General features: G+C 55.1%; 2 protein-coding genes across 8 annotated transcripts in view; one reads left to right on the top strand and one right to left on the bottom strand.

Moving 5' to 3' along the window:
* On the top strand, positions 1-27,268 carry PISD (phosphatidylserine decarboxylase). Of its 4 annotated transcripts, XM_040251127.1 has the most exons (9): positions 165-248; positions 6,697-6,776; positions 10,011-10,186; positions 23,022-23,187; positions 24,427-24,663; positions 24,787-24,925; positions 25,086-25,232; positions 25,411-25,571; positions 26,001-27,268. In XM_040251127.1, exons 3-9 carry the CDS (start codon positions 10,011-10,013, stop codon positions 26,223-26,225), a joined length of 1,251 nt encoding a protein of 416 aa, XP_040107061.1. In that variant the 5' UTR covers positions 165-248; positions 6,697-6,776; the 3' UTR covers positions 26,226-27,268. The 4 variants fall into 4 exon arrangements, with proteins under 4 accessions (XP_040107062.1, XP_040107061.1, XP_040107064.1 ...); XM_040251128.1 differs by lacking the exon at positions 23,022-23,187 and having other exon boundaries at positions 1-248; XM_040251130.1 differs by lacking the exons at positions 165-248; positions 10,011-10,186 and having other exon boundaries at positions 6,698-6,776.
* SFI1 (SFI1 centrin binding protein) overlaps positions 27,209-27,456 on the bottom strand; it is a 93,048-nt gene continuing 92,800 nt past the window's right edge. For all 4 annotated transcript variants that reach the window (XM_040251072.1, XM_040251071.1, XM_040251073.1 and 1 more), the window contains one exon: positions 27,209-27,396. In XM_040251072.1, the coding sequence (XP_040107006.1) occupies positions 27,292-27,396 (105 nt within the window). In that variant the 3' untranslated portion in view covers positions 27,209-27,291. The remainder of the gene's footprint in view (positions 27,397-27,456) is intronic.

The raw sequence follows: 27,456 nt of genomic DNA, 5'->3' as shown, positions 1-27,456 counted from the left end.
TTGCTCACCTATCCGACCCAGCTCTGCGAGTGCCTAAAGGGGCTGGCAAAGGAGCTTAGACACATAGCCTCGCCCCCCATCCACTCTGCGTTCTTCATTGGGCCCGAGAGTTCGAGACTTGTTACGTCACATGAGTGCGACCCGCATGTAAAAGGGGGCGTGTCCCGCCGAGAAGGAGGAGACAAGATGGCGGCGTCCGTGGGGCAGGGATGTCTGAGGTGGCTGCCCGGGGTCGCGTGGCGGAGCAGGTACAACTGTTTGGGGATCCTGCCTCGGGGCGAGGGACGGCCCGAGCCAAACCGGGGTCTAGAGAGAGGAGTCGTTTCTCTGTCGCGGGCTCGCCCTGAGGAGTGCTCGAGTGGAGACGGAGCCACTCACCTTCGCCTCGAGCCCGGGCGCAGGTGCGACTGCCTCCGCCTAGGACGGTCCGAGTCGGCCTGAACCTCTCTCTTTGTCCTTTCCACTCCACAAGGGACAACAAACAAAAATATAAACAAAAAGCACCCCCTAAACCAGGTGAAATGGGCTGCGTGTCCGCCCCTAGAGCCGAGGCAGGGCTGGACGCTTTTTTCTGGGAGTCGTATTGCTGGGAGGGGCGCCGAGATGCGGGAAGAGCACTGGAGTGGGAGTTGGGCGGCTTTCATTGTGGATTCTTGGACTCTGAAGTGAGAGGGTAGGATTCCGTAATCTCAAAATAGTCCATGATGGAAACAGGGTCTCGGTTACCCTGGTGACTGTCAACTCTTAGATTGTTAGAGGGGTCATAAATCCAACCCTTTCTTTTTGGCCAAGTCGAGGCCCTGATAGACGGAGGGACTTGCTCAGTTCCACCCAGCCAGGTAGCAGCAGAGCTGAGACTCCTTCCCAGGTACCTCTCTGTCTCACGCAGGGACCTTTCCTTCAGGCTGCCCACCGTGAGGACATTCGTTATTCGAAAAAGCTTATGTAAGAACCAGCATGAGAGCATTTGGACTCTCGGAAAATGGATTAAAATGTTGGTTGCTGTAACTCAGACTCTGTCGCTCGCTGTCATTTCGAAGAGCTAAGATTTGTGAGACCCACAACTTTTCTGTTTCGGACTGGCTTCATTTTGTCAGCATGGATCAGAGCTTGCGCTATAATTTTGGGAAGTAGAGACACTGGTTTCAGGCTGAGAGGGAACAGAAAATGTCATTGCCCTGGACAGGAAAGCTTCACTCTCCTATTCTTAACTACTCAGAAATGGTGCAACTCCTCAGGAGAGGGCTCCACAGTGTGGTGGTAACTGTCAGGATTTGAACAAGAGGGTCTCTGTTGTTTTAATGTTGTTAGCAGGTGTGCTGTTTATGAGTCAGTAGTGAAATGTGCCATAAGTTGGAAAGACTGGAAAAATGACCCTCATGGTTTTTTTTTTTTAACGATGATGAGGAAGATGACTTCACCCACTATCATTTAAAAAGGGAAAAAAGTTGAAACTTTAGTACCAGTGTAGGTAGATACAGCTGGATTTAGGTCCACTGGGTAGGAGGGGTGAGGATTTGGGTTCCGTAATTTAGTTTTCAAAGCTGTTACATATCCGGATGGAAACTATATTGAGATGCAAAAACCCCCCAAAAGATAACATTTCCATGATTTTTAAGTAAAGCAGTGTCTGTTTGTGAGACATATATTTGAAAGCCTCATACTGCAGAGTTTTCCAGTAACTGAGTGATATATGACAGGTGAGAGAATAGAGAAAGTAATTATAAGTGATAATTTAGGGCCATGTTTCCTAAATTTGATAAAAGAATGGAGTGGGTGTTTATTAGTAAAAGAGATTTCCAGGTATATCCCCACAATGCTGCCAAATTCAGGCTCAGTAGGTGTAGGCTGGGGCCCTGGCAACTGTGTTTTTTATGGGTGCTCTGGACGATTCTTTGGTTCAGGCACATATGAACATAGTACCCAGGTGGTGCGTGGTTGTGTCAGACCTTCCTTCAGGAGTATTTATGATATTCCTGCCACTGTCAGCTACAGTGCCAGGGATTGGGGGAGGGGGGAGGGCAGGAGAAAAGAGAGGAATTAAAAGATACAGGCCTTGCGTTGAAAGAACTTTACAGTTTAGTAGAAGAGAGAGGGAACACGGCTAAATAATATGAGACAGAACATGGAATAGGCCTTAAGAAACCTGCCAGTTCATTTTCAGGAGAACTTTTCACAGCTCTAAAAAGCAGGAGGGACATAAGGACTATAGTTAGTGTTACTACCAGAGGTAGTAACTACCTGGTAGTTACTACTAGAGGTGATGTTAAAAATATTTTAAAACTGGGCTTCCCTGGTGCCTCAGTGGTAAAGAATCTGCCTGCCAATGCAGGAGACATGGGTTTGATCCCTGTTCTGGGAAGATCCCACATGCCGTGGAGCAATTAAGCTCACATGCGGTAACCGTTGAGCTTGTGCTCTGGAGCCCGGGGAGCCGAAACTGCTGAGTCTTAGAGCCTGTACTCTGCAACAAGAGAAGCCACTGCAATTGGAAGCTCAAGCACCACAACGAGAAAGTAGCTCGCACTCCCCACAGTTTGAGAAGCTTTGCAGCAGCAAAGACCCAGCACAGCCAAAAGTAATAAATAAATCATAAACATAGTTTAAAACTATGAGTGTGGACACAGACCAGTTAGGGTGAACAGGGGTCACAGTTGATGTGGCCACCCCAGTGTGCCAGCTGAACATCACTTGCGTTACTTTTGATAAGAGTAATCTGTAGCTCGGTACCAGGGCCTGGGATTAAGGTTTTATGTGATTGTCTCATTTACTCCTAATGAGGTAGGTCCTGTTTTTAGAGGTGGAGAAACTGAGGCTTAGAATTAGTTAACAAGTGGTGGAATGGAGATCTGAGCCCCAGAGTCAGACTTAAGTGCTTAATCGTGGGCTTTAATTACCTGCTTGCAGGAGGTACACGTGGGTTCACCGTACAGAAATTACATGTGACTGAACCTAGCTGTTCATTTCTCTGAAGCTTAATCTTGCTGTTGAGATTGAGGTCCAGGGGGAAGACAGACAAACCCCTGTATTCGTCGACAAGTACAGACAGAAATAACGTGAATATGTATAAAATCAGTTCATTTCAGGTAGTGAGAAGAAAAAGAAAGGAAGTTAAGGAGTTAGCGCTCCCGAGAGAGAACTGTTGGGCTTGTGGTCAGGAGGAAGCATTTGAGCAGAGAATTGAGTGAGGAGGGACTGAACCAGCTGGAGGGGTGTGCCCAGCGGAGACAGCATTGCAGAGGCTTGGGTGTGCAAGGGGTGGGGGTGGATGTGTGAGGAGAGGGGAAGTAGCAGGAGGTCTGGGGTTCAGAGGGCCACTTATGTAATAAGGGTCTGTTATGAAAAGGTCAGTCCGGATGTTCTGTGATAAGTGGGACACGGAGGCCAAGCAGGGAGACTACGCTAGTGCAGCTCTTCAGCAGCAGACCCAGTGGCTCAGGCTGGAGAAGAGAAGTAGGCAGGTAAGGGTGTATTTTGAAAGTGGGGGCTTTGTGCCTTGTCAGTGGATTGAATGTGGACAGTGAGAAAGAAAGGACTTGCAAAGGAGTCCTGGGGTTTCAGCCTGTGCACTGGGGGAGTGTGGTGCCTTTTGTCTGGGGTGGTGTATGTGTTATAGCAGCATTGCTACAGTAACAGGTAAATGCTAACATCTTGGTGACTTAACACAATGAAATTTTTGCCTCTATCATGTAAGTCCAGGCCGCTTCTCATCGGGAGAGCAGTGTGATTTGTCTCTTGCCGTCCTAACACATGGCTGCCCAGGATCTGCATGTTCGCCTCCATCTAACAGGCCGGGAGGGGACCTGGGGAGTCTGGATGGTTCTCACAGTGGTTAGAACTCACTTCTAGGAAATCTCATCTGTTGCGTAGAGGAAGTGGATTTAACAACCGGCTGGCTAATCTCTGCCACAGATGGACAGCTCTGGGGGATGGAGCTGTTGAAGGGGAGTAGGGGAGGGTTGGGAATCTGTTTTGGACAAACTCAGTTTGAGGTGATTCAAAGTGAGGATGTTGGGTAGCCAGGTTGAAGTATGGTCTGGAGGTCTCTGAAGTAGCAGTGAGGAGTGTCCTCTGCATCTGGCTGTTTAAAACCAGACTGGGTGAACATCTCTAGGGCAAAGCCTAGACAAAGCAGGTGTCTGAGCCTCGGGCATGGCAGCTGTTTGAAGTTAGGGAGACCGGACAGACAGAAAAATCAGGGTTCCAAAGGCTATGTGTGTTTCAAGAAGGGCAAGGTGTGAATGAAGGCGTTGAAAGAGACAAACTCCCAGTTAAAAAACACCTAAGTCCCAGGCATGCACTGTACAGTGTGGGCCCGATAGTTACTAGTACTGTCTTGTGTATTTGAAAGTTGCTAAGAGTATTTCTCATCACAAGAAAGATCTGCAAATATGTATAGTGAGGGATGTTTACCTAGTTTTCTTGTGGGGATCCTTCCACAATATATACAAATAGGGAATAATATCCTACACCTGAAACTAATATAATGTTACATTTCAGTTATACCTCAGTTGGAGGGGAAAAAAAGGAGGGGATCACCTATGACAGATGCTGCTGAGAGGTCAAATAACGCGAGGTCCAAGAAATGTGAGTAGGGGTTGGCAGCGTGGAAGAGGTGACCTCGGCAGGAGGCAGTGTGGTGGGAACAAAGGCCTGGAGAGACGGGAAGGCGAGGAAGTGAAGCAGTGAACGTTGCTCTTTCTGCACGCCCGCAGTGGCGTGGGCAGTGTTGTAAGATCAGAAAAAGTGTGGTGTTGATACGAGAACAAGAACGATCCAGAGATGAAAGACAAGCTGATGCATCGAGCTATTTGCCAGGCACTTGTTCCAGGAGCTAGGGCTGCAGCAGTGGATGGCGAGACCTTGACTTTGTTCTTGGGAAGATCTGACTGCACACCAGCTGCCTGGGTGCTGTGCAGTGGGTTACAGGGGGTAAGCCCTGATCTCCCACTTGCACCTCCCCTAGGCAGCGCGGCCCCCGCCGCCAGGGGGGCGGGAAGGAAAGGCCTTATTCAGCAGCCTGCAGCATGCTCTGAGCTGGGGCTCGGCAGCGGTTCTGGACGCACAATGCAGCAGTGTGCGCAGCGCAACAATGCAGCCTTCAGCCAGATTTACACTGTGGCTCTAATTCCCCCGGAAAGCAGAGCTCTAGGCGCTCGCCTTTGCAGTGGGAGTGTCCAGGCCAAGAGATGAGCATTGTGCACTCTGAAAGAACACTCGCCTACTGCAACACACCCTCCTTTGTGCTAGGAGCTGTCCGTCCATCTGGCCTCTGAGGGGGTGGTGACGGTCAAGGTCCCAGACTTATTCTGCCTGCAGATCTTGCTCGCCTGTAGGAGAATCAGAGTCACCCTGTTAGCACCATGCTGTGAGAGTGTTATTAAGTCAAGGAAATTTCACAGGAGTAAATGAAGGTGTTTAAATCTGATCATGTTCACAGGATATTTATGTAAGACATAACTACTAAGAATCCATGAATGTAAATATTCCTGTATGAAAGTCATAAATGCTGTTCTATTTTCCACAAAAATAGCAGTTTAGACATTTATAATAGGGTAAATTTCTATTTTCATAAAAGACTCTGAAGGAAAAAAAGAAACCCTTACTAACAAGGACATAGTTTCTTTACTTTAGATTTCAGGTCAGTATTTGGGGGAACTGAAGTGCTATCTGAATTGAAGGTGGGGTGTTTGCTCTTTGATTAAGGAGAGAGCCGGTTGTTTACTAAAAATTCATCAATGCTTTCCTTGCTCGCACAGTCACTTACTACACTGGGGATGTGTCCTATTTCCCTAGGTAAAGAGGAAATGAAGAGAGACAAGGAATAAAATATCATTTCCTTACAGCTTGAAGCCATGAAAATGGTCAATTTTTTTTTTCTGAATGCTTGAAAACCCTTTTACCCTGTGAAAGTAGCTTTTGTGGCAAAGTAGCCACAAATAATAATTTTAAAATTCCAAACAAGTTGAGCCTTCCAGACTCAAAGTAGATTAGAGTAGCTCAGCCTGATTTGTTTGCGTCATTCTTTCCCCAGGGTAAACATTTAAAGTTTAAAAATTCAGGGTATTCTCTGGTGGTCCCATGGTTAGAACTCTGTGCTTCCACTGCTGGGGGCACAAGTTCAGTCCTGCAGGCTTCGTGGCACAGCCCAAAAAGAAAAAAAATTAAAATTTCAGCCACTTTATTAGGTTCTTTAATTAATAGGAGTTTGAGGCCACAAGGCTGTATACAGCTGTTCTTCTGTGGTGAAGAAACATATGCTTTTTGTGTAAGTGCAGCTTTACTGCTTATTATGGTCTTAAGAGTAATTCTTTTGTGAAAAAGTTTTAGACTTCAGAAAAGTTATGAAAATAGTACAGAGAATTTCCAAATACCCTGTGCTCTGATTCCCCATATGTCAGCTATATCTGCTTTATCATTCTCCGTTCTCTTCCTTTTTCTCTTTTTGTGAGTGTCTATATGTATATATTTTCTGCTGAAACACTTGGTGCCCCTTTATGTTTAAATTTTTGAGCCCTTTTCCTATAAGGATATTTTCTTACACAACGACAGTACTGTACAGTGGTCAAAACTGGTAGATTAAATGGATGCAATAGTATTATTGACTCTATAGATTGTATTCAAATTTTGGCAGTTGATCCTCTAATTTTTTTTAATTAAAAAAATGTTTAATGATTCCTCTTTGCTTGATTATAGGCGTTCTCACTGTGACGATGTTGCCTTGAGCCACTTCCTTCAGTTTTCGAGGAAGCCACCTCTCAGAACCTTTTCCACAAGTAAGTAGCAGTTTACTACTTACAAAAGATTGGACTTCCCGGGTGACACAGTGGTAGAGAATCTGCCTACCAATGCAGGAGGCTTAAGAGATGTGAGTTAGATCCCTGGGTGGGGAAGATCCTCTGGAGAAGGAAGTGGCAACTCACTCCAGTATTCTTGCCTGGAGGATCCCATGGACAGAGGAGCCTGGCGGCTGCAGCCTGTGGGGTTGCAGAGGCAGACACGGCTGAGCGGCTAAGCACAGGCACCAGCAGCAGGTAGAGACAGTGCTGGCCTCTGCTTCAGTGTGCTCATCAGCAAACTCACACAGACACAGCACCTATTTCACAGGGCTGTCATTAGAATCAGATGGAATTGTGCCTGTGAAGTGCTTAGAGTCCCTGCCACATAGGTACCACTGAAGCTTTAGCTGCTGTTATCCGATTATTTTTACTGGGTGAATATGTGGTGGTCCGTTGCTTGAATGTACCATTGGGTGTTGTACATTTTAGTTGCTCCTAGTCTTTTGAACTGTGATGTTGGAGAAGACTCTTGAGAGTCCCTCCGACTGCAAGGAGATCAAACTAGTCGATCCTAAAGGAGATCAATCCTGAATATTCACTGGAAGGACTGATGTTGAAGCTGAAACTCCAATACTTTGGCCACCTGATGTGAAGAACTGACTCATTGGAAAAGACCTTGATGCTGGGAAAGACTGAAGGTGGGAGGGGAAGGGGGCGATAGAGGATGAGATGGCTGGATGGCATCACCGACTCGATGGACATGAGTTTGAGTAAGCTCCGGGAGTTGGTGATGGACAGGGAGGCCTGGCGTGCTGCCGTCCGTGGGGTCGCAAAGAGTCAGACATGACTGAGTGACTGAACTGAACTCTTTTTCTATTATAGACAGTTCTGTAGTAACATATCTTTATGCATCCTCAGAATAAGTTTGGTGACTTAGAATTGCTGACTGAGAAGGTTTGTGTGTTTTATAACTTGGTATTTAGACCAAATTGCTCTTCAGAGAGGGTTGTCCCAGTCTCCCTCCTGAGCAGAAAAGGCTCATGAGCACATCAGTTCCCCACACCCACCTCAGCACTGGGTTATGAATTTTTTGGATCTTTTAAGCAGTTGTTTGAATCTTTACAAAAATGTGTGTTGTTTTTATTATCTAGATACCCTTTTTATTCTGCTGTACCAAAAGCTGTTTTTGACTGCTGAGTAATCATACCTTGGGAATAAAATGAGATGATTAATGACAATAAAAACAAAAGGCTTATTATTAAGGTAGTTAAATAGGGGCACATCTGGGTGTTACTTAAGTAGGACTTGCCTGTGGGAACATGTAAGACTCAACTCAAGGATGGAGGGGAGCCTCAGAAATGAAGTCAGAATGTCGCAGATCTGCAGAAAAACTGTGCTTTTATAAAGCGACAAACACGGCCGGGAGGCAGTCAGGAGTGAAACGCACCCCTGCTTCCTGCTTCCTGCTTCCTGTTAGAGGAGTAAAGAAAGCCTGTAGAGAAAGAGGCCTGTAATTGAAGCAAGGACTGGTGTAGCCAAAGCACCGAGGAGGGTGTGACCCGCCAGCCTGGGGCGCTGGCTTAGTGCCGCGAGGCTGTGTACAGCAGGTCTCTCCTCACCAGATAATCCAGAAAGAGGGAAAAAAATGTTTCTTGCTTTCTGACAAGTTTTTCTGGTCAGAGGTAGACTATTTAGTTGTTAAGTAGTAAGGGTTCTTTAGGAATAATCAGAAGATGGAAGAGATTAATGACATCCATACTTGCTCATTAAAAAAGAAACAGCAGGGAATTCCCTGGCGGTCCAGTGGTTAGGACTTGAAGCTGTCACTGCTAAGGGCCCAGGTTCAATCCCTTGTCTGGGAACTAAAACCCCACGAACCTCTCGGCATGGCCAGAAAAAAAGAAAAAAAAAAAAATCCAACCCCCTCTTCTCACTGTGCCGCAGTCTTCACTTGCTGCCTTCACCTCGCTGCCCTTGTCTGCAGATGGCCTTCTCCCCGTATGTGTGTCTGTCTCCAGATTTTCTCTTTCTGTAAGCGGACGAGTCATATTATTAGAGCCCACTGTGGGGACCTTCTTTTAACCTGATTCCCTCTGTAGAGACCTCCTATCCGAGAAGGGTGATGGAGGTGTGGGGTTGGGGCCTCAGCATATGAATTTTGTGTGTGTGCGTCACCAAGTCGTCTCCGGCTTTGTGGGCCCTGAACTGTAGCCCACAGGCTCCTCTGTCCATGGGGCTTCCAGGCAAGAACACTCCAGTGGGCCGCCACTTCCTTCTTCAGGGGATCTTCCCGACCCAGGCATTGAACTCAAGTCTCCTGTGGCTCCTACGCCGGCAGGTGGATTCTGTACCATGGAGCCACCTGGTCTGGGGGGACATGATTCAACCCATAACGCTTGTTGAGCATCTTTACATACACTTACTGGCCATTCCTGCTGGAGAAACATCTGTTCATATCCTTAGTGTGTTTTTATCTTATTTGTTGTCTTACTCATTTGTGGCTGTGCCAGGTCTCTGTGGCTGCATGGGCTTTGCTCTGGCTGTGATGAGCATGGGCCTCTCACTGCGGTGGCTTCTGCCGTCGTGGAGCACGGGCTCTGGGCTGGCAGGCTTCAGTTTCGGTTCTCAGGCTCTAGAGCAGAGGCTCAACAGTTGTGACGGACATGCTTAGTTGCTCCCCGGCATGTGGGATCTTCCCAGACCAGGGATAGAACCTGTGTCTCCTGCATTGGCAAGCAGATTCTTCACCACTGAGCCATGAAGAAAGCCCTTAGTATGTTTTTTAATTGGGCTGTTTGTCTTTCATTGTTGAATTGTAACAGCTTATGAGATTTTGCCTTTGAGAGAATACTGGTGTCCAGTCAGAACTGGGTCTGGGTCATAAAAGTGAGATCAGAGAGCCTGTCCCCGTCTGGCCCTGTGGGTAGCCAGTAGGGCAACCTGGGATACTTTTTGATCTCTTTGCATTTGATGTTTTCATCTTAAACCTGGTAGCTGTGGCGGCAGTCGAGGTACATCGTTGTTTCACGGGGAGGATGCTTGAGTCCCTGACTAGGTACACTCTGGAGCTAGCAGCGTCTCCACAGTGACTCAGGGCTGCTCCTGCTTGGCAGATCTCTGGGGTCCCATCAGCTTTGCTGAGGGCTCGTTCCAGCCTTCCTGTTGTGCTGTGTTTGCATGACTCAACGCTGTCCCTTCTCCTGGCTCAACGTTTTCCTGTTTTTTTTACAGATGCCAGGAAAGTCCACACGGCCCCTGCCCGCACCTTGTCCCTGCTGCGCCCCCTGCCCATTCTGGTCGCCACGGGTGGTGGGTATGCAGGGTACCGGCAGTATGAGAAGTACCGGGAGCGAGAGCTGGAGAAGCTGGGCTTGGACGTCCCGCCCAAGCTTGCTGGTCACTGGGAGGTAGGAACCGGGGGAGCCGCCTTGCATCCTCCCGGAGCACAGTTTCTGTCCCTCTGTAAATCACCCCAAAGTTAAGCCGTCTGAGAAAGTGGAATGTGCTTTCTTGGAGCTCATGTCTCCAATGGGTTTGGGGCGATGTGGAAGTTGTGTCAGGCTTCCCTCTGTCTTCAGACACACCCCTGGTCTCCCGAAGGCCTCTTGAAATCTTGGGAGCTCATGCCTTCCCCTGGGGCTGGCGTCCTGGCCGCCATGCTTCCTCAGTCTGAGGGCGGGCCGGAAGGGTTGGACTTGTGTGATGTGGATACGTTCTCACCAGGAACCAGACTGCAACTGTCCAGTCTCTTTACCATCACTGCTCAAAATGCTCTTGGGCCGGGAAGTGGGGGTGCGGTTGGGAGTCACATAGTGACGGCGGCTCAAGGGACGCGCCTGGGCTTCCCGCGGCACAGCGTCATTCCTGACTCCTAGTGGACGTTCAGTCAACGCTGAAATTGAGTATAAAGGTGTGAGTTTAAAAATTACTTTCTCTTCACCCTTAATTTAACAAATGAAATGCCTGCACTGTCAGTAGACCCTGACCTGTGAGCGCAGAGACTTGATGGTATTTAGGATGATGCGTGTGGGTTTCCCTGTGAGCCTCCCCGTATCGTTGATCCAGCCCAGCTGCCCCTGCAGCCAGGGTCCCAGTCCTGAAGGCTGGCTCTGGCTGTGCGCCTTGCTGGCTGTGTGCACTCGACCGCTTTCCTGGTTGTCTGTTTCGGGGTCACACACTCCAGACTCCGATTGCTGAGGAGCCATTGCGCAGCGTGTGAGTCATGCTGTCTGTGCGTGCTGAGCGCTGCACACCTGTCGCTGGTGGTTTCCCGTGTAAACATAGCCTTCTCCTTCCAGCTAGTGAAGTACTTGTGAGACTGTGACCCATGACCCCACCGGCGTGTTAGACCCATGCTTTCTTCCCTCTGACCCTGAGCATCTGTCAGGCTGACCCACCCTGTGACCTGCTTTTAGGAAATCCCCACTCATTTCCAAGGAATCCCAAGAGAATCTGCGTGTGGAGGAAATCTGCTTCCTCATTCTCAAAAGACCAACGTCAGTGGTTTTTTTTAGCATCCATTGTTTGTGTAACTGGAATTCCTGCCATCTGTGAGTCAGTACCTGAAAGACAATTGTCTGTAAAGTGGACAGGGTTGAATTAGCTCATAAGCTCTGGGCTCTGGACAGTGACGGGACATGGGGGCAGAGCGGCCCGGTGCAGCACGAGCTCTGGAGGAGCTGGGCTTAGTGCTGGAAGAGCTGGGCTGAAGTCAGTCCTGCTCGCTCTCTCTTCCTCTGTAAATTTGCTGTTGGCTGTGCGGGCTCTCCATTGCGGTGAGTGCACTCAGTCTCTCTTGTGGAGGAGCACCGGCTCTGGGCGTGCACGGGCTGAGTTGCCCCATCGCATGTGTCATTGAACCCCAGCCCCCTGCATTGGGAGGGAGCGTGGAGTCTTAACCGTTGGACCACAAGGGAAGTCTCTCCTCTAAGAGTTTTACGGTTTTAGGTCTGATGTTTAGGTCTCTGATCCATTTGGAGTTGTTTTTTATGTCGTATAAGGTAAGTGTCTGACTTCATTCACGTGGGTGACCATTCACTGTTGGTTGAAAAAAGGCTGTCCTTTCCCCATTGAGCGGTGTCGGCCCCCTTCTGTGAATCAGTCTTATTCTCTCGTAAATGACAGAGATGATGGTAATGCTTTGACAGAATGTTGGAAAACGGGGCGGACACTCTTGATTCCGCCTCCTTCTCACTAGATGACTTGTTGCATAATCGTGGGCTTTAGTTTTCAGGTATTCACTTCCCGTCTATCTCTGTTTTTAAATGGATATACAGTTGACCCTTAAACAATGTAGAGATTGGAGGCACCAGCCTCCGTCCCTGCAGCAGTAAGAAACGTGCATGTACCTTTACAGGCCACCCCTGGGGTGCATGGCTCCGTCCGTACCCTCCATTTGTGTAGTTCTGTAGTGCGTTTCTGTTGAGAACACTGCTTATAAGTGGGCCTGTGCGGTTCATGCCTGTGCCGTCCAGGGGCAGCTGCTCCTATTTCATATCTTTAGGTTGGTGCAAAAGTAATTGCGGTTTCAGATCATGAATTTTAAATCATTATAATTAGATTCAAACACATCTTAATTAATCAAAATAGGAACCATTACAATCAACACAACTTTGCCAATGAGAAATAAATTGATTTATTCCTGTAGTGTAAAAATCTGTCCTTCAGGATTTGATAAATTCTTGGAAAGCATTTTCTGCCTCCTGGTCATGGAAACGGTTTCCTTGCAAAAAGTTGTTGAGATGATTGAAGAAGTAGTGTTTGGTGAGAGGTCAGTGAATGTTTAAGAGGTCAGTGAATATTGCAGATGAGGCAAAACTTTAGCCAAATTCATTCAACTTTTGAAACATTGGTCGTGTGAACGTGGTCAGGCGTTGCCATGGAGAAGAGCTGGGCCATTTCTGTTGACCAGTGCCAGCTGCAGGCGTTGCAGTTTTTGGTGCATCTCATTGATTTGCTGAGCATATTTCTCGGATATAATGGTTTCACTGAGATTCAGAAAGCTGTAGTCGATCAGATGGGCAGCAGACCGCCAAATTGTGACCGTGACCTCTCTGGTGTAGGGTTGGCTTTGGAAGGTGCCTTGGAGCTTCCTGGTCCAACCACTGAGCTGGTTATCACTGGTTGTCGTATAAAATCCACTTTTCGTTGCATGTCACAATCCTATCGAGAAATGGTTTGTTGTTGTTGCTTAGAATAAAAGAAGATGACACTTCAAAATAATTTTTAAAATTTTCGGTCTGCTCATGAGGCACCCACTTATCCAGCTTTCTCACCTTTCCGATTTGCTTGAAATGTCGAACGACTGTCGAATGGTCAACGCTGAGTTCTTCGGCAGCTTCTTGTGTAGTTATAAGGGGATCAGCCTCAATGATCCTCTCATTTGGTCACTGTCAACTTCCAGTGTCTGGCAGTTACAGTCCTGATCTTCAAGGCTGTTGTCTCCATTGCAAAACTTTTTGAATCACCACTGCACTGTATGTTTGCTAGCAGTTTCTGGGCCAAATGCATTTTGTTGCGAGTGTTATCCACTGCTTTAAGATCCATTTTGAACTCAAATAAGAAAATCACTCGAATTTTGCGTTTTGTCTAACATCATTTCCATAGTCCAAAATAAATGTAAACTAAACGGCAAGTATTAAGTCATTAGCACAAAAAACATATAGCGAGAAATGTACGTTAAGATGTTGTATAACACAACCTCATTTAAGAATGTATTCCAGTGTCACACAGCAAATTTCAACAATGCAAAAACTGAAATTACATTTGCACCAACCTAGTAGGATGATTTTGCAGACTCCATGTAAGTATGAACTGTAAGTGACTCTGTTGCTGTGGTGGATTCTGGGCACTGGTGGTTTTTACCGGTGATTAATGCTGAGCAAATCTTTGCACATAGGCCTTCCCTTGGGCTGCATGCTGGGTGTGGAGTTGCTGTCTGAAAGGGTCTGGGCGCCTGCAGTCTGTGCTGTGTGTTGGGCATCTAAACCTCTTGTAGCCATCTGTAATGGGCATTGTCCATTAGGCATAGGATCGTTGTACGTGAACCACAGTGGGTGTTAGTGAAACCGTTGTCACAGACATTATTCCTCTCATGTTTACTCCATACCACAAATCTTTGCGCTTCTTCACGTGCCAGGCCTTGTTGAGCTCCAGGGGATTCGCTAGTGAGGAGAACTGGAGTTCCCATCCTCAGAGAGCTGCCTTTATTAGGGGCTAAGACAGACAAGAAGCAGGGAGGGTTGAAACGCCGCGGAGGAAGCACAGACGGGTACAGGGCACAGTGTCTTGGGCTGGGCAGTACCAGGGAAGGAAGGAAGGCGGGTCCACTCAGAGCCGTGTGGGCTCCCGGGGCATCTGAGGGGCGGGGAGAGCCGTCCGGGCAGATTGGACAGAGCGGCAGATGGGACAGAGCACACTTGTCGCTGTTGATGGGGAACAAGAACCCCTGTGGCTGGAGGCCCGGAGGGCGGGAGGACCCAGGGCGCCAGCTCTGGCTGTCTTTTGAGTGCGCCCTGAGTGATATGGGTTCTGATCCGACTGTCCTGGCTGCCATGGGGACAGGTTAGGGGACCTGTTGGGAGGCTCTGACAGGATCCCAGCAGATCAGAGTGGGAGCAGTGAGGAGGGGAAAGGCACTTGATGCTGTTTTTATTGAAGTGTAATTAATGTAGAACGTAGGTTACAGGTGTACAGTCCAGTGATTCACAAGTTTTAAGGTCATGCTCCACTTACAGTTCGTATAAACTGCTGACTGTATTTCCCGTCGTGCAGTGCATCCCTGGGGCTCATTTCGTGCGTGAGTTTCCCCTCCCCCCGCCCCTGCGTGTCCCCGTGTCCCTGTCAGGCGCGCCAGCCCACTGTACCGTGTGGACGGCACATTCGAGTCTGGGTATGTTTGAGGGGAGAGTGCACGGGACGCACCGCTGGGTTGGATGTGGGATGGGAGTGGAAAACGCCCGGCGAGCTCTGACTTGAGCAGGTGGAGGGGAGGGAGTGAAGAGCCTCCAGACTTGCGCTGTCTTACTCTCTGTGGTCGGCTTTTCTCGGAGTGTGAGTCCCCATCAGCATTTCTCACGTGTTTATTCTCTGCCTGTATTTGCTCAGTGTACTCGTCAGCTTAACATTTCAGTCTGAGGTCGGATCAGGACACCTGCCCTCAGAGCCAGAGCTGTGGCTGGGCGAGGCGAGGACTCTTCCCCAAGTGTCTTTTCAGGAGCTCATGATGTCCTTCCTGGGAAAGCTTTGGGTTCAGGGTCAAAGAGCCTGATCATTTTGGGCTGCTTGGGCCTGGTGTTTGGCCTCCGGGGGGAGGGCGGTCGCCCTGGGCCTCTGCTGAGAGGTGGCTTTGAGGGGACAGCTCTGCCCCGGGCTGGAAGGCCCTCCCTGTGCCCAGAGTGTCGCGCCGTCTGTGTGGCGGCTGTAATTTCACATACGCCCCGCTCGTGTCTCCGTAAGTACAAACGGGGAAACAGGCCTTCGTAAGTACTTCTTACTGAGAGGCTGAAAGGTGCTCCAGCAGGTGGCCGGGTGGCAGGTGTGTGGTGGGAGCACGTAGGCGTGCCCACCCCAGGGGCTCCTGCCCCACGCAGGGGGGCATCTGGGGGCAAAGCCTCTGCACCCCCAGGTTCTGGCACTTCTGAGGTGTCCCTTTCTGACCAGGCCTGAGGACAGATGTGGGCATGTGGGCGGGGTGGAAAGGCTGGCCTTTGGGGCAGAAGCTGGCACACGTCCTCCTCCTGCACCAAGGAGCTGACTCCGTGGAGATGGGGCCGAGGTGCAGGGTGGTGGTGGGCGGCTGCCTCTCCCACCAGGCGAGGAGCTGCCGTGTGGACAGAGAGGGGTTCTCGGGAGAGGCACCGTGTGCCAGCCTGCTCCGGGGCTTTCCTCCCCAGTAGTAGAATTTAGTTTTTCTGTGGCTTAAACAGTGTCTTCCAGTATTTTTATTGTGAGCATTTGAATAAGGCAGAAAAGTGGAGAGAAGACCACTGGATTGATGGGCGTGAATGTTTCAGCGTATCTGCTTCGTTTCTGAGTGCATCTGTGGACTCCCCTCAAAGCCACGGAAAGAGCACTGCAGACGTTGTGGAATGAAACTCCATCCCTCCACACTTCAGTCCACATCGGAGCATAGGATGCAGTTTGTTGTCGTCTCAGCTTAGCCTCAGAGTGCTCAGGGAGCAGTCCCTGTGTTAACACCAATTCCTTGTTTCCGGCTCAGTTTGGTGTTTTTAAAAGGAAGGTGCGGCATTCCGGCTGTGAAAAGAAAGAAAGCCGGATCAGCCTGTGGTCCCCCACCCACCGCCTGCACTTGGCATCTCCTTCCCTCCATGAGCCTGGACAGTGTGGAGCTTGTTTTACATGTTTTTAAACTTCCGGTAATTGTTACAGCTTTATTGTTCCTCTCTGTGAACAGGCTGCTTTTAAATAAGAATGACACAGGTATAAATACCTGGTCCCATACTGGCAGGGGGTGGGTATTCAGTACCTGCTATTCTGCTTCTTACCTCACAGGTGGTGGTAAGACAACTCTGGATGTTAAGATGGGCAGACAGTCCAGTTGGTGGGAAGCAGACCTCCAGCCTTTCCTCTCCCCTAGCCTGGGGGGCACCTGTGCCTGGAGCCCTGAGGGGGCAGGGAATGGATGAGGCTGGGCTCTGGGCAGGAGGGAGCTTTCTGCTGGGCTGCCTTATCCTCTGCAGCCTGTTTGCTCTCTGGGCAGCAGAGAAGTCATCGGGCTGGTGGGACTGCTAGGAAACATCGGAGAGCCCCACGGGAGAATTCGGCAGGGCTGTGAGAAGCCCTTGGATCAAGAAGTCACCCGAGGGTGCTCCGTGCTTGTCCTGGCTCCTGCCAGGCTCCTGCCAGGCTGATGACCTGCCGCTAGCTCCCTGTGGCAGCCTTGGCACGCTGGCCATCACTGTTCTTCCTCAGGGGCCTCCACTCGCCCCAGGCAGTGAGGACACTTGCCACTCCCTGGCCCCCTGGCTCAGCAGGGCACGGTGTTCAGGGCATGGGGAGGGGCCGGGCGCCGTCCTTGGCGCTCTGGCCCAGTGGCTGGGGGCCTGCAGAACTTTGCGGTGGCACTAGGTGGCACTCCCGCCCAGGGGCGTCCAAGCAAGGTGGCCATGAAGGCCCAAGTGTGGCTGGCCAGAAGGGGCCGCATTCGGGGAAGAGTGCACCTGCCAAGGGGTTTTGTTAGTCCCAGAAACCATGTTGAGTTTTGTCTGGAATATGGTCCAGAAGGCATTTCCCTCCTGAGGTACACATGGTGGAGGGCAGGTTAGAAGGCGGGAGCGCCGGTCTCAGGGCTGGTTTTTGCGTTTGCTAAGCACCGACCAGCCTGAGAGTTTCGAATGATCCCAGAGGAGCGCACGTCCACGTGGAGCAGCCCAGCTGGCCCTTTGACGGCGGGGAGCAGCAGTGCTGCGGGACGCTCGGGGGATGGAACGCTGGGCTCTTGGGCCACGTTTGTCACCCCCCCTTCAGGTCTGGGTGCACTGCAGGCCGTGGGGAAGCCGGGATGGTCTCCCCGGGTTTCCGGATCTGTAGTTTTCTTGTTAGGGTTGTGTATCAGCATCTTCTGTGCTTTAACTCCTCGTCATGCCATCGTGAGTGGTGTTTGGTTGGAGCTCTAAGCTCAGAAGGGGCCTGGAGCCTCACTGAGAATGCCGGTGCGCTCCCCTGCCCCCCAGTTCCTGCTGGCGCCCTGTCGTGCTGGGTGCAGCCCCTGAGGGGGGAGCCTCCCCCCCCCCCCCGCCCCCTCCTCCCCACTGAGATGCCCCGGGCTGTGGTTTGTTGCGGAGCCCTGGGTTTGGTGGCTCGAGTTGCGGGCGGTGTGTGGGCTGTGCGTCCCGCTGCGCCTTCTTCCAGGCGGCCTTGGCTCCCCTGCCCATCTCCTCACAAGCCCTAAGGCTTCCTGAAGAGGAAGAGGCTCTTCTTCTAAATGTTGCTCTGGAGAGTGAATTCCCCATGGTCAGAAGATGCTGGGGTGGTCCTGCGTGCTTTCTGTGACTGAGTAGGGGTGGTGGTGCGCCCCTGAAAACTGGCTCGTTCCATCCCATGTTGACCGAGTGTTTTTGGTGGGCATGAGGGGTAGGGTGCTGAAGCCTGCAGGCTGGGCCCCCACCGTCCAGTGGGCCAGGAGGATAGGAGGAGAATCACCGCACAGGTCTCGAGCCCTGCGAGGAAGCCTGCGCCAGGGCGGGGCGGACCTTGCCCGCTGGCCTCCTGCGCTGCTCTGCCCTGGGGGTTTCTGGGTCAGGGTGTATCTGCCTGGAGAAGAGGGCTTGGGGCGGGAAGCAGCCTTTGTCCTCAGGGTTGGGTGTGAGAAGGAGCAAGGGCTTCACCGCCTCCTGTCAGCTCCGAGGGCTGGCTGGAAAAGGTGGCCGCAGGGTGAGGCCCGCCCTGTGAGGAGGCCCGGCGGCGGACCCCTCCTCCTGCCGCTCCGCGGCCCCTGCCGCGCGGGCGCCCCGCGCCTGGCGTCCGGCCCCCGCCCCGCCCCGGCGGCCTGAGTGGCTCCAGCCCGGCCCCGCTGCCCGCCCCCTGCTTCCGTGGAGCGGCGCCTCCCGGCAGTTCAGTCGCGCGGGCGGCGCGGACGCGAGCGGAGCCGACCACCTGCGGGTGAGTGAGCGCGCGCGGCCGAAGGCCTCGCCCAGCGCGGGGGGCCTCGCCTCCTGGGCTGTGGTCGCCCCTTCCCGCCGGGGATCTGGGGAGCACCCCGCTCCCTTCTCCGGTCCTCACCGGGCTGTGGCTTCCCTGGCCCCACACGGTGGGTCACGGGGCGGCGGATGAGCTCACTTCCTCCGCGTCTTGTAGCATCTCTTCGCCCCACAGCCCAGAAAAGGGAAACCCGGGCTGCTCGGGGTCTTCCCTGCGCCCAGTTTCCTCAGTGCTGCCGGGGGCTGGCAGTTGTGGGGAGGGAAGCGGGACCACGGGCCGGAGTGGGTGAACCCGCCCTTCCCGGAGCCCCACTCCCCGCTGGTGCCAAGGACTGTCCTGGAGAAGGCTCCTTGAGGGGAGCCAAGAACGACTCCTGCCGCCTCCCTGCACCTCCCTTGAAAGAGGCGCACCTGGACTTTTCTTTTTGCTTCCTCTTCTTTCACCAGAGGCTTCCCCAAGATGGCTTACCCCTTTCACAGGCAGAATCCATTTTCTTGGTTCCCTACTTCTGACATTTTGTCACCTTCTAGCCCTGGTACTCGCGGAGGAATGGTTGGTGGCCCCACCTGGACACAGCTGCCCTGTGACTACCCTACAGAGCAGGCGTGTGCACCGCAAGTCAGGCCAGGGACACGTGGTTTGGGGGCACTGGGGGTTACCTGCCGAGGCTTCAGGCTGGCTGTCTGGCACCCAGTGAGCTTTCCACAGGGAACACCGTCGGTCCGGCTGACTTGTGCAGGATGTGAGGGGTGGGCGGGGACGCTGCAGCCCTGCTAGGGTGTGAACCCCAGAAGAGCTCTCCTCCAACTTGGACTTCTTGAGCCCGCCCTTCCTGCTCACATCATTGCTGCCCTGGGGTTGGGGCTCCTCTGTCCGAACTGCCTCCTCTGCCCTTTCCTTCTGTCCTCCCAGAGCGTGGGTCTGAAAGGGAGGGGGTGGTGGTCAGGAGCCAGGGCTGCGGGATGAGACTGCGCTAAGGTTTTGGGGGGAATGGAGGCGTGGGGTTTCTGAGCCTCCAGACAGGTGACCAGGAGGAACGGTCCTTCCCCTTTCAGATGAGGGGACTGAAACCCAGACAGCACCTGCGACTTGCCTTTCCCAGCTCGCAGGGTGAGGGTGGCGGGGGCATCCAGGGTCATAGCCACCAGACAGCCCCCGTCCCCCCAGAGCCACTCTGTCCTCATGTTCCGCACGGCTGGCTCGTAGGCTGCCCGGTGACTTTGAAGTCCTACTGGTCCCAGCCCCATCGCCTCCCACAGAGTGTCCTTGGGATTCTAGGGAGGGAGGGAAGGTGTCTATCCTCCTCTGCTTCAGGGTGCCCTCCTTGCAGAGTCCTCACGCAGGCCTGAGTGCCCCAGGTTGCACTCAGGGAGCCAGAGAGGGAGAGAAGGCTCTGGCTTGGCCCCAAAGGCCACTGTAGGCACAGAGGGCTCGTGGGGCTCTGAAATGGGAATGCCCTGAGTTAGGGGTGACCGCTAGGGACTCATTCCCGCCATTGTGCAGCGCTGAGCTGGGTGGTGCTTGAGGGTGCTGGCCCATTTCTTGGAGGACAGCTGAAGTCATGTCTGCTTCCTGGGGGCTTTGGGGGGTGCACCGATGGGGATTTAGAAGAAATCTGACCCTGGTCTCAGTGTCCCGTTTTAGAGAAGGCGGCAGAGGAGTGGCCGAGACAGGACTGAGGCATGCAGACTTCGGGCTCCTCAGGGCAAGTTCCGGAGTGACTCCAGGATAGCAGCTCCTTGGGCTGGTCCCCCCCGCCCCCCCGAGCCCCTGGACTGGAGGCTCTGGGAGAGCATGCAACGCAAAGGCACATGCAGGGATCTGCTTTGAGGGCCTGACGTTTTGGAGTGAGCTGGGCTGGTTTGTGGGCCCCTGAATGTGCCTGACAACATGCGGAATCGGTCGCGGTCCTGCCAGGAGGACAGTGAGGAAGCCTGCCCCAAGGAGGCCTAGCTTCTCTCCAGGCCCACAAGACTTCACCAGCCCCCACCATGACGTTTTCTAGAGGGGGGTGGGGCACGAGTGGTCAACCTGGTCCTGAAGCCTAGCTCCATGCTCAAGCCCAACTGCCGGTCTCCCCACTGGGCCTGCTTCTCTTGGGAGCCAGCAGGCAAGTTTGGGGCCTCAGGTGGGGCGGGCTTGCTCGTAGGTGGGCAGGACGTCCGCTTGGGCCTGGCCCTTGGGCAGAGGAAATCTGGGTGGGCACCCTCTGGCCGCTCAGAAGGGTGGCCTGGGGAGATGGGCGTCCTGGTTTGAGATGGGGCGGAAATCCAGTTGAACATCCAAACCTTAGTCGGCCTGGTCCAGCCCCGTGGCCGCGTACACCAGGGAGCCGGCAGTTGCCCATCCTCCTCGAGCGAGGTGGGTTTGCCCAGGGCGGCAGCCGTCCAGCCGAGTTGGGGCCTCTTGCTCTGCCCCTGCTCGGTAGCCGGGCGGGAGCAGCCCTAGGCCCCTGTGGGTCTTTCTGAGAAGATGCCGCCAGGCTCGCGGGTCGGCAGTGTGCTGGGCAGACGGGACTCGGGGCTGCCGAATGTTGCCCGCCCTGCCCGTTAGCTGCTAGCCGGGCGCCCTCGGCCCACAGTGCCGCTTCCCCCGGAGAGAGGGGAGGCGGGGCGGCGAGTTTCCCCGAGGGCGCCGGGCTGCCCCTCTTCTGAGAGCCAGAGCAGGCCAGCCGCCGGGTCCCAGCGCCGCGCCCTCACCCCTCGGATGCTGCTTTGTCACCTGAAAGGGAAAGTGGGTCAGGTCCCGGCGAGGGAGGGGCGGCAGGGCCGGCCTGGGTGCCTGCCCGGAGCGCGGGGCTCGGATTCCTGCCTGGGCCCGGCGGCGCCGAGGGCCCTCCCTGCCGGGAGTGGGCAGGTGGCCAGGGACACAGCGGGCCGAGCAGGTCCGTGACCCGCGCCTGTCTCTGCAGCAGCCCCGACGTCTCACCTGCGCCCCCGAGCCTTCGGACCGGACCGAGCCGGGGAGCGGTCCCCCAGCCGCCACCTCGGGCCGAGGAGCGGCGACAGCGCAGCCCCGGGGGGAAGGGAGGAAGGAGGCGAGACAAAGGCGCGCGCCGGCCCCGCCTTCTTGCGCCGCCCACCATGTGTCAGTCAGAGGCGCGGCGAGGACCCGAGCTCCGCGCGGCGAGATGGTGAGATGCCCACGGCCGCGTCCTAACCCCGCCGCACCCCGCGCCGACCTCCGGAAGGTCAGAGTTCACGTCCAGCGGCTCCGCGGTGGAGTGGTGGCGGCGGCAGGGGGCTAGGGGCCCAGCTCCCGCGGCTAGAGGGGCCCGCCCCGGGGGGGGGGGCCGAGTCGGAGAGCCCGCTTCAGGTATCGGTGGGGGCCCGCGGGCTGCTGGTCCAGTGTCCACGCCGCGCCCCCGCCCCGCTTGGGTGCAGCTTCTCTGGGATTGGTCCCCGCGCTTCTGCAGAGAGCAGGGTGGGCGGGAGGAACCTGGGGTAGAGGAGTGATGTGTCCGGCTTGGCCTGGCCCCTACCCATTTCGTGGACCTTTTTAAAGGGATGGGAATGATCGCGGAGGGTCTGGTGAGCAGTGCAGAGGCAGCACTTCCAGGGCCACCGCTGAGCTGCAGGGCCTGGCCCTCGGCTCAGCTCTCCGTCTTCTCTGCTTTTCGTTATCAGCTGTGCTGCCTTTGTTCCTTGGTTTGTTGAGCAGCTGGGGGCAGAGGACCGAGCTGCTCTGAGCGCGCTCAGGCGCAGATGGAGCCTCCTGCTCCTGTTGAGTGTAGTGTTTTTGACGAAGGTCCGAGTGGGTGGTAAAGTGGTCTCCTAAAGCCCACTGGGGCCTTGAAAGCATCTAGCTCCTGGGTCTGTGGCACGGCGACCTGGGCCTCGGTGTCATGACTCAGGAAGAACTTAGCAAACGCTCAGCTTCAGGGGAGCCAGAGACCGGGCTGACTGTACTGAGTTGGGGCTGGTGTGGTCAGGGAAAGGCCCACCTACCTTTACTGGAAGGAGGGGCCTGGGTCAGGTGTGTGTGGCCCCAGCAGGCCTGAGGGTTGGCGGGGAGCTCAGCGCCACCACCCTCTGGATTGTTGCAGAGAACCTGAGGTGACAGGGTGGGTGGAGCAGTAGCCGTGTGTGTGTGTCTGTGTGTGCACCTGCGTGCTTCTGCACCTGCGTGTGTATGTGTGATCTTACCAGGCCCGATCCCTTATCAGGTGAGGAAATAAGAGGCCTGGTCCATGGAGAGATTTACCCAGATCCTGTGCTGCCAGAGGCTTGGGGGCTCAGCCTAGCTCTCCTTGAAGCCCATATGAACAGAGCCGGCCTCAGGCAGGTGGGGACCGCCCAGCGGGCTTTGCCTACGCTGCCTCCTTGGTGCTCGGCCCCAAGGTCCGAGACAGGGCCCATGCCAGGCTGCGAAGCTATTCTGAGCCGTCTCAGCTGACACACAGGTAGAGACTGGGAGGTGAGCACCGGCAGAGGCAGCCCAGCCCCCGACTGAGTGCGGTTGGTGTGAGGGGGTCGGGCCTGTGTCACCGGCTCCGTGGAGAGGCAGGCGAGCTTGCCGAGGGCGGGGTGGGGCCCCTGGTCCTCTGCTGACCTCGGCCGTGCGCGGACCTGTGCCCTGCAGGTTGCACTTTCCTCAGCTGGCCCTGAGGCGGAGGCTGGGACAGCTGAGCTGCATGTCCAAACCCGCCCTGAAGCTGCGCTCCTGGCCCCTGGCGGCCCTCTACTACCTCCTGCCCCTCGGCGCCCTCAGGCCCCTCAGCCGGGTGGGATGGAGGCCTGTGAGCAGGGTAAGTGTGCGGGGGCTGCCGGCCCTGCCTCCCCGCAGCAGGCCGGAGGGGGGTGCCCAGTTATCCGGGCAGAGGTGGTGCTGCGGGGCCTGAGCCCTTCAACAGATGCTGTTGGAAGGCGAGTTGGTGGAGGGGCTGGGCTGGTCGGTGGCCATGTGGGCTGCGGACAGGTGACGGGAAAGGCCCGTCATCCACGCCCTGCTCTCTCTGCCTGCATTCCTGCCATGTAAGTGCTCTGTTTCTGGAAAGAACCCACATTGGGTATTCAGAAAAGGGTGTGTTTCATCTCCTGTGTTCAGACAGAAAAGAGCTTAGAGGTGATTTTGAGAAGAATCAAATTCCTGGACGCCAGAGGGCAGTTCATACACGCAAGAGCCTGTGTGGCCTCTCTGGGTAGGGATGCCTTTGAGGACCCAGGAGCCCCCAGCAGGGCTACCTGAGGGCCTTGGGCAGCCCGGTGGGTGTCGCCAGGCTTGGAAGCTGAGGGTACCTATGGGGCACTGCGCATTAGGCCTAGGGTCACAGGGCAGCCCTGGGCCACCCCCTACATAGGTATCAGCTGGGAGTGCTGAGAGCTAACTCAGTGCCTCTTTAGAGGTGTTTAAAGTTGGGAGTGGAACTGCTTTTGCACCTTGGGGACTTGGTGTCTTGGCACCGTTCAGCAAGCAGCAGCCACCAGTTAAAGCAGGTCCCACAACAGCACCTCAGATTTAAGAGCTTGGGCTGGAGGGTCTGACTGAGGTGCAGCCCCCTCTCTGCAGGAGCTTCGGGCAGGGACGGCTGTGTGGACTGTGAGGCCCTTGCAGTAGAGGTGTCAGTGCCGGCACTTCTGCCTGAAAGCCCCTGTGCTCAGGGCAGGCTGAGCACGTGCACTTCAGGGTGTGGACGTGCCTGACCACCGAGAGCCGATTGCTCCTGTGCTGGTCTGGGACGCCCGCAGCACTGCCCACTGCAACCTCTGGTTGACCACACCCAACCCTTGTATGCCTGTCCCCATCCACGAGACCCGGTGGGAACGCTGCAGGAAAACGGCTGATCCCTGAGCTCTGTGAGTCACTGCGGAGGCCCCGCCAGCACTGTGTGTGTAGACTTGGAAGCTCAGTCTGGTTCCTGGTGAGACCACCATGTCACAAAGCCCTCGAGGGTCCCAGCTGCTCGGGCCTCAGAGCTGGTCCCTGTGCGGGGGTCCTGGGGCTGCGTGCACGGCGTGGCACACTCATCTGCCCTCGGGACCTGCAGGTGGCTTTGTACAAGTCGGTGCCAACACGCTTGCTGTCCCGGGCCTGGGGCCGCCTCAACCAAGTGGAGCTGCCGCACTGGCTGCGCAGGCCCGTCTACAGCCTGTACATCTGGACTTTCGGGGTGAATATGAAGGAGGCCGCTGTGGAGGACCTGCGCCACTACCGCAACCTTAGCGAGTTCTTCCGGCGCAAGCTGAAGCCGCAGGCCCGGCCCGTGTGTGGCCTGCACAGTGTGGTAAGGCCCGGCCCGCCTCCCGCCTCGGTGCCTTTGGGCACTGCTTCCAGGCTGGACCCCCAGGGGGGCCTGGCCCTGTCCTCCACACCCTCCCCTGCAGTGAGCCTCTCCTGACCCTTCCAGATCAGCCCCTCAGACGGGAAGATCCTCAACTTCGGACAGGTGAAGAACTGTGAGGTGGAGCAGGTGAAGGGGGTCACCTACTCGCTGGAGTCATTCCTGGGCCCCCGCACGCCCGCAGAGGACCTGCCCTTCCCCCCAGGTGGGTCCTGGCCTGTGGTGCTGGGTGCCAGCAGGTGGAGGGGTGGGGAGGGAGGGAGGCCTGTGGACAGGAGGCCCTCTGCCCGCAACTCAGGCCTCCCTGGAGCTGGCGTCCGGGCGGCACAGAGGGTTCTGAGCAGCTGGCCCGCGTCTGCCCACAGCCGTGCCCCACAGCTCCTTCAGGAGCCAGCTGGTCACGCGTGAAGGGAACGAGCTCTACCACTGCGTCATCTACCTGGCCCCCGGGGACTACCACTGCTTCCATTCCCCCACTGACTGGACCGTCGCCCACAGGCGCCACTTCCCAGGTAGGCCGGGCCCGGCTGCCCCTGGGCGCCTCGGATGAGCGCCTCAGCTTCTTCCTGCCAGAGGCCGTGGGCTCCAGAGTTGGGGGCAAAGCTGCATGTGGGGGTGCAGGTTGGGGTCCAGCCTGCTCTGCGTCTGGAATGACAGGCCAGGCGGGGAGTACCAGTGTCTGTCCCACAGGCTCCCTGATGTCCGTGAACCCTGGCATGGCCCGCTGGATCAAGGAGCTCTTCTGCCACAATGAGCGGGTGGTCCTGACGGGGGACTGGAAACACGGCTTCTTCTCGCTGACGGCTGTGGGGGCCACCAATGTGGGCTCCATCCGCATCTACTTCGACCGGGTAAGCAGGTCCCGCTAGAGCCCAAGGGCTGGGCCATTGTGGGCTCCAAGGGCTGGGCCATTGTGGGCTCCCTGCACCATCTCCCGTGCAGCCAGAGCTGCTGGGGCTGCGATTTCTAGGAAGGCAGGTCCCCCACCCCAGTCTAGAGGTGGCTGCAGGGGGGAGGGAATTAACCTCCCTGCTTGGCACTTGCTTCTGCTGGAAACCCAAGGGGAGCCTGGGTCAGGGTGCTGCTGGAGGGCAAGTGTGTGACGGGCACAGGTGAACAGGCAGGTCCGGCTCCTCCATTCCCTCCGGCCCCAGGTCACAGCAGATCGGGCTCCAGCTCAGCCCTGGCCCGTGGCCCAGCTGCTGTCCCCACTTCCCTTCCCAAGCAGGGTGAGGGACAGGCTGTGTCCACAGCCCACATGCTCTGTCTCCGCCTCCCAGGACCTGCACACAAACAGCCCCCGGTACAGCAAAGGCTCCTTCAACGACTTCAGCTTCGTGACGCACGCCAACAAGGAGGGCATCCCCATGCGCAAGGGCGAGCACCTGGGCGAGTTCAACCTAGGCTCCACCATTGTGCTCATCTTCGAGGCCCCCAAGGACTTCAACTTCAGGCTGCAGGCAGGACAGAAGATCCGATTTGGGGAGGCTCTGGGCTCCCTCTGAGCCTCCTGCATGGCTGCGGCTGCTGAGGGTCTTTTCAAGGGGACCTCTGAGGCTGTCTAGGGAGGGGACCACAGGGTCTGACCAGGCAGGACCTGGGTGACTTCCGTCCCTGCTTCCGGGGTGCAGACAAGGTCGTCAGAGCCCATTATGCCCTACACCGCTGTCACCCCACCCCCCCGACCTGAAGAGAAAGTGTGGGCCAGGGTGATGGAGTCCCTCTTGGAGACTTTTTAACGTCTCGTAAAAACTGGCTCTTTTACCTCCCAGCCGAGCGTTCGGTTGGTCCCGATTTCCGTTCTGAGATAAGCGGTAGTTAAGGTACCTTCTTGCTGCTCGTCCTGTCACTGCTTTCTGGCCTCCGCCTCTGCTTCCCCTGCACAGGGTGAGGTGCCTCCTGGCACTGACTGTGGGCCCCACACTGGGGCCGGTACTGCAGCTGCTTTCTGTCCCCGAGTTTGCTCCACCTTGCTTGTTGGGAAAGGCTGCTTTCTCTCTTTGCACTTGAGACTGAACACGTCACCTGCCAAGACTCTGCCAGCAGCTTCCAAGGGTGGCCTCTGGTGGCTCAGTGCTTTGCAGACCCTGGCGAGTGACCTTCCGGAGCTGGTAGGACCCACATCGACCCCCCTGCAGTGGTGGCCCAGCTGGGACCAGGGGCGAGCTCATGTCCCCTCCCTACATCCAGGCCTGTGTAAATACACAGAAGTTGCTGCTGTTGATCAGGGGCTTACACTGGAAACAAAGGAGCCTTGTTGATGTCTTTGGTGTGTGACGGAGGGGGCTGTCAGTGCCTAGAAAACCTGTCCCCAAGTAACAGATACTAACAGGTACGAGGTCCTGAGGGAGCCACTGAGGGGGGCGGGGGGAGGGCCAAGTTTCATGTTTCCTGGGGATGCTGTGAATTTCTCCTGCAGGAGAAGCCATTTGAACTTTTTCAACTGTATCAGTAGCACAGTATTTTTGTATGAAAAGTGGGAGACTTCTGAACAGTGATTCATTTAATTGCAACATTTTGAAATAAACTAAAAAACATTGCTGCTCTGCATTCTGCTCCTGGACGTGGTGACTAGCACAGAGCCTGCCGCAGGGCCTGGACCCGAGCGATGCAGGTGTGGACGGGCTGGCGCCGGGCCTGCAGCTCGTCGGCCAGCTGCTGGATCTGCACCTCCACCTGGGGGGACGGGGGGCCAGCTGAGAGGAAGCCCAGCCCAGGAGCCGTCCCAGCTGCCCG

The sequence above is a fragment of the Oryx dammah genome, unplaced genomic scaffold, assembly GCF_014754425.2.
Source record: "Oryx dammah isolate SB20612 unplaced genomic scaffold, SCBI_Odam_1.1 HiC_scaffold_12, whole genome shotgun sequence".
In the NCBI taxonomy this organism is placed as follows: Eukaryota; Metazoa; Chordata; class Mammalia; order Artiodactyla; family Bovidae; genus Oryx; species Oryx dammah.
This window is presented reverse-complemented; position numbering and strand designations above follow the sequence as displayed.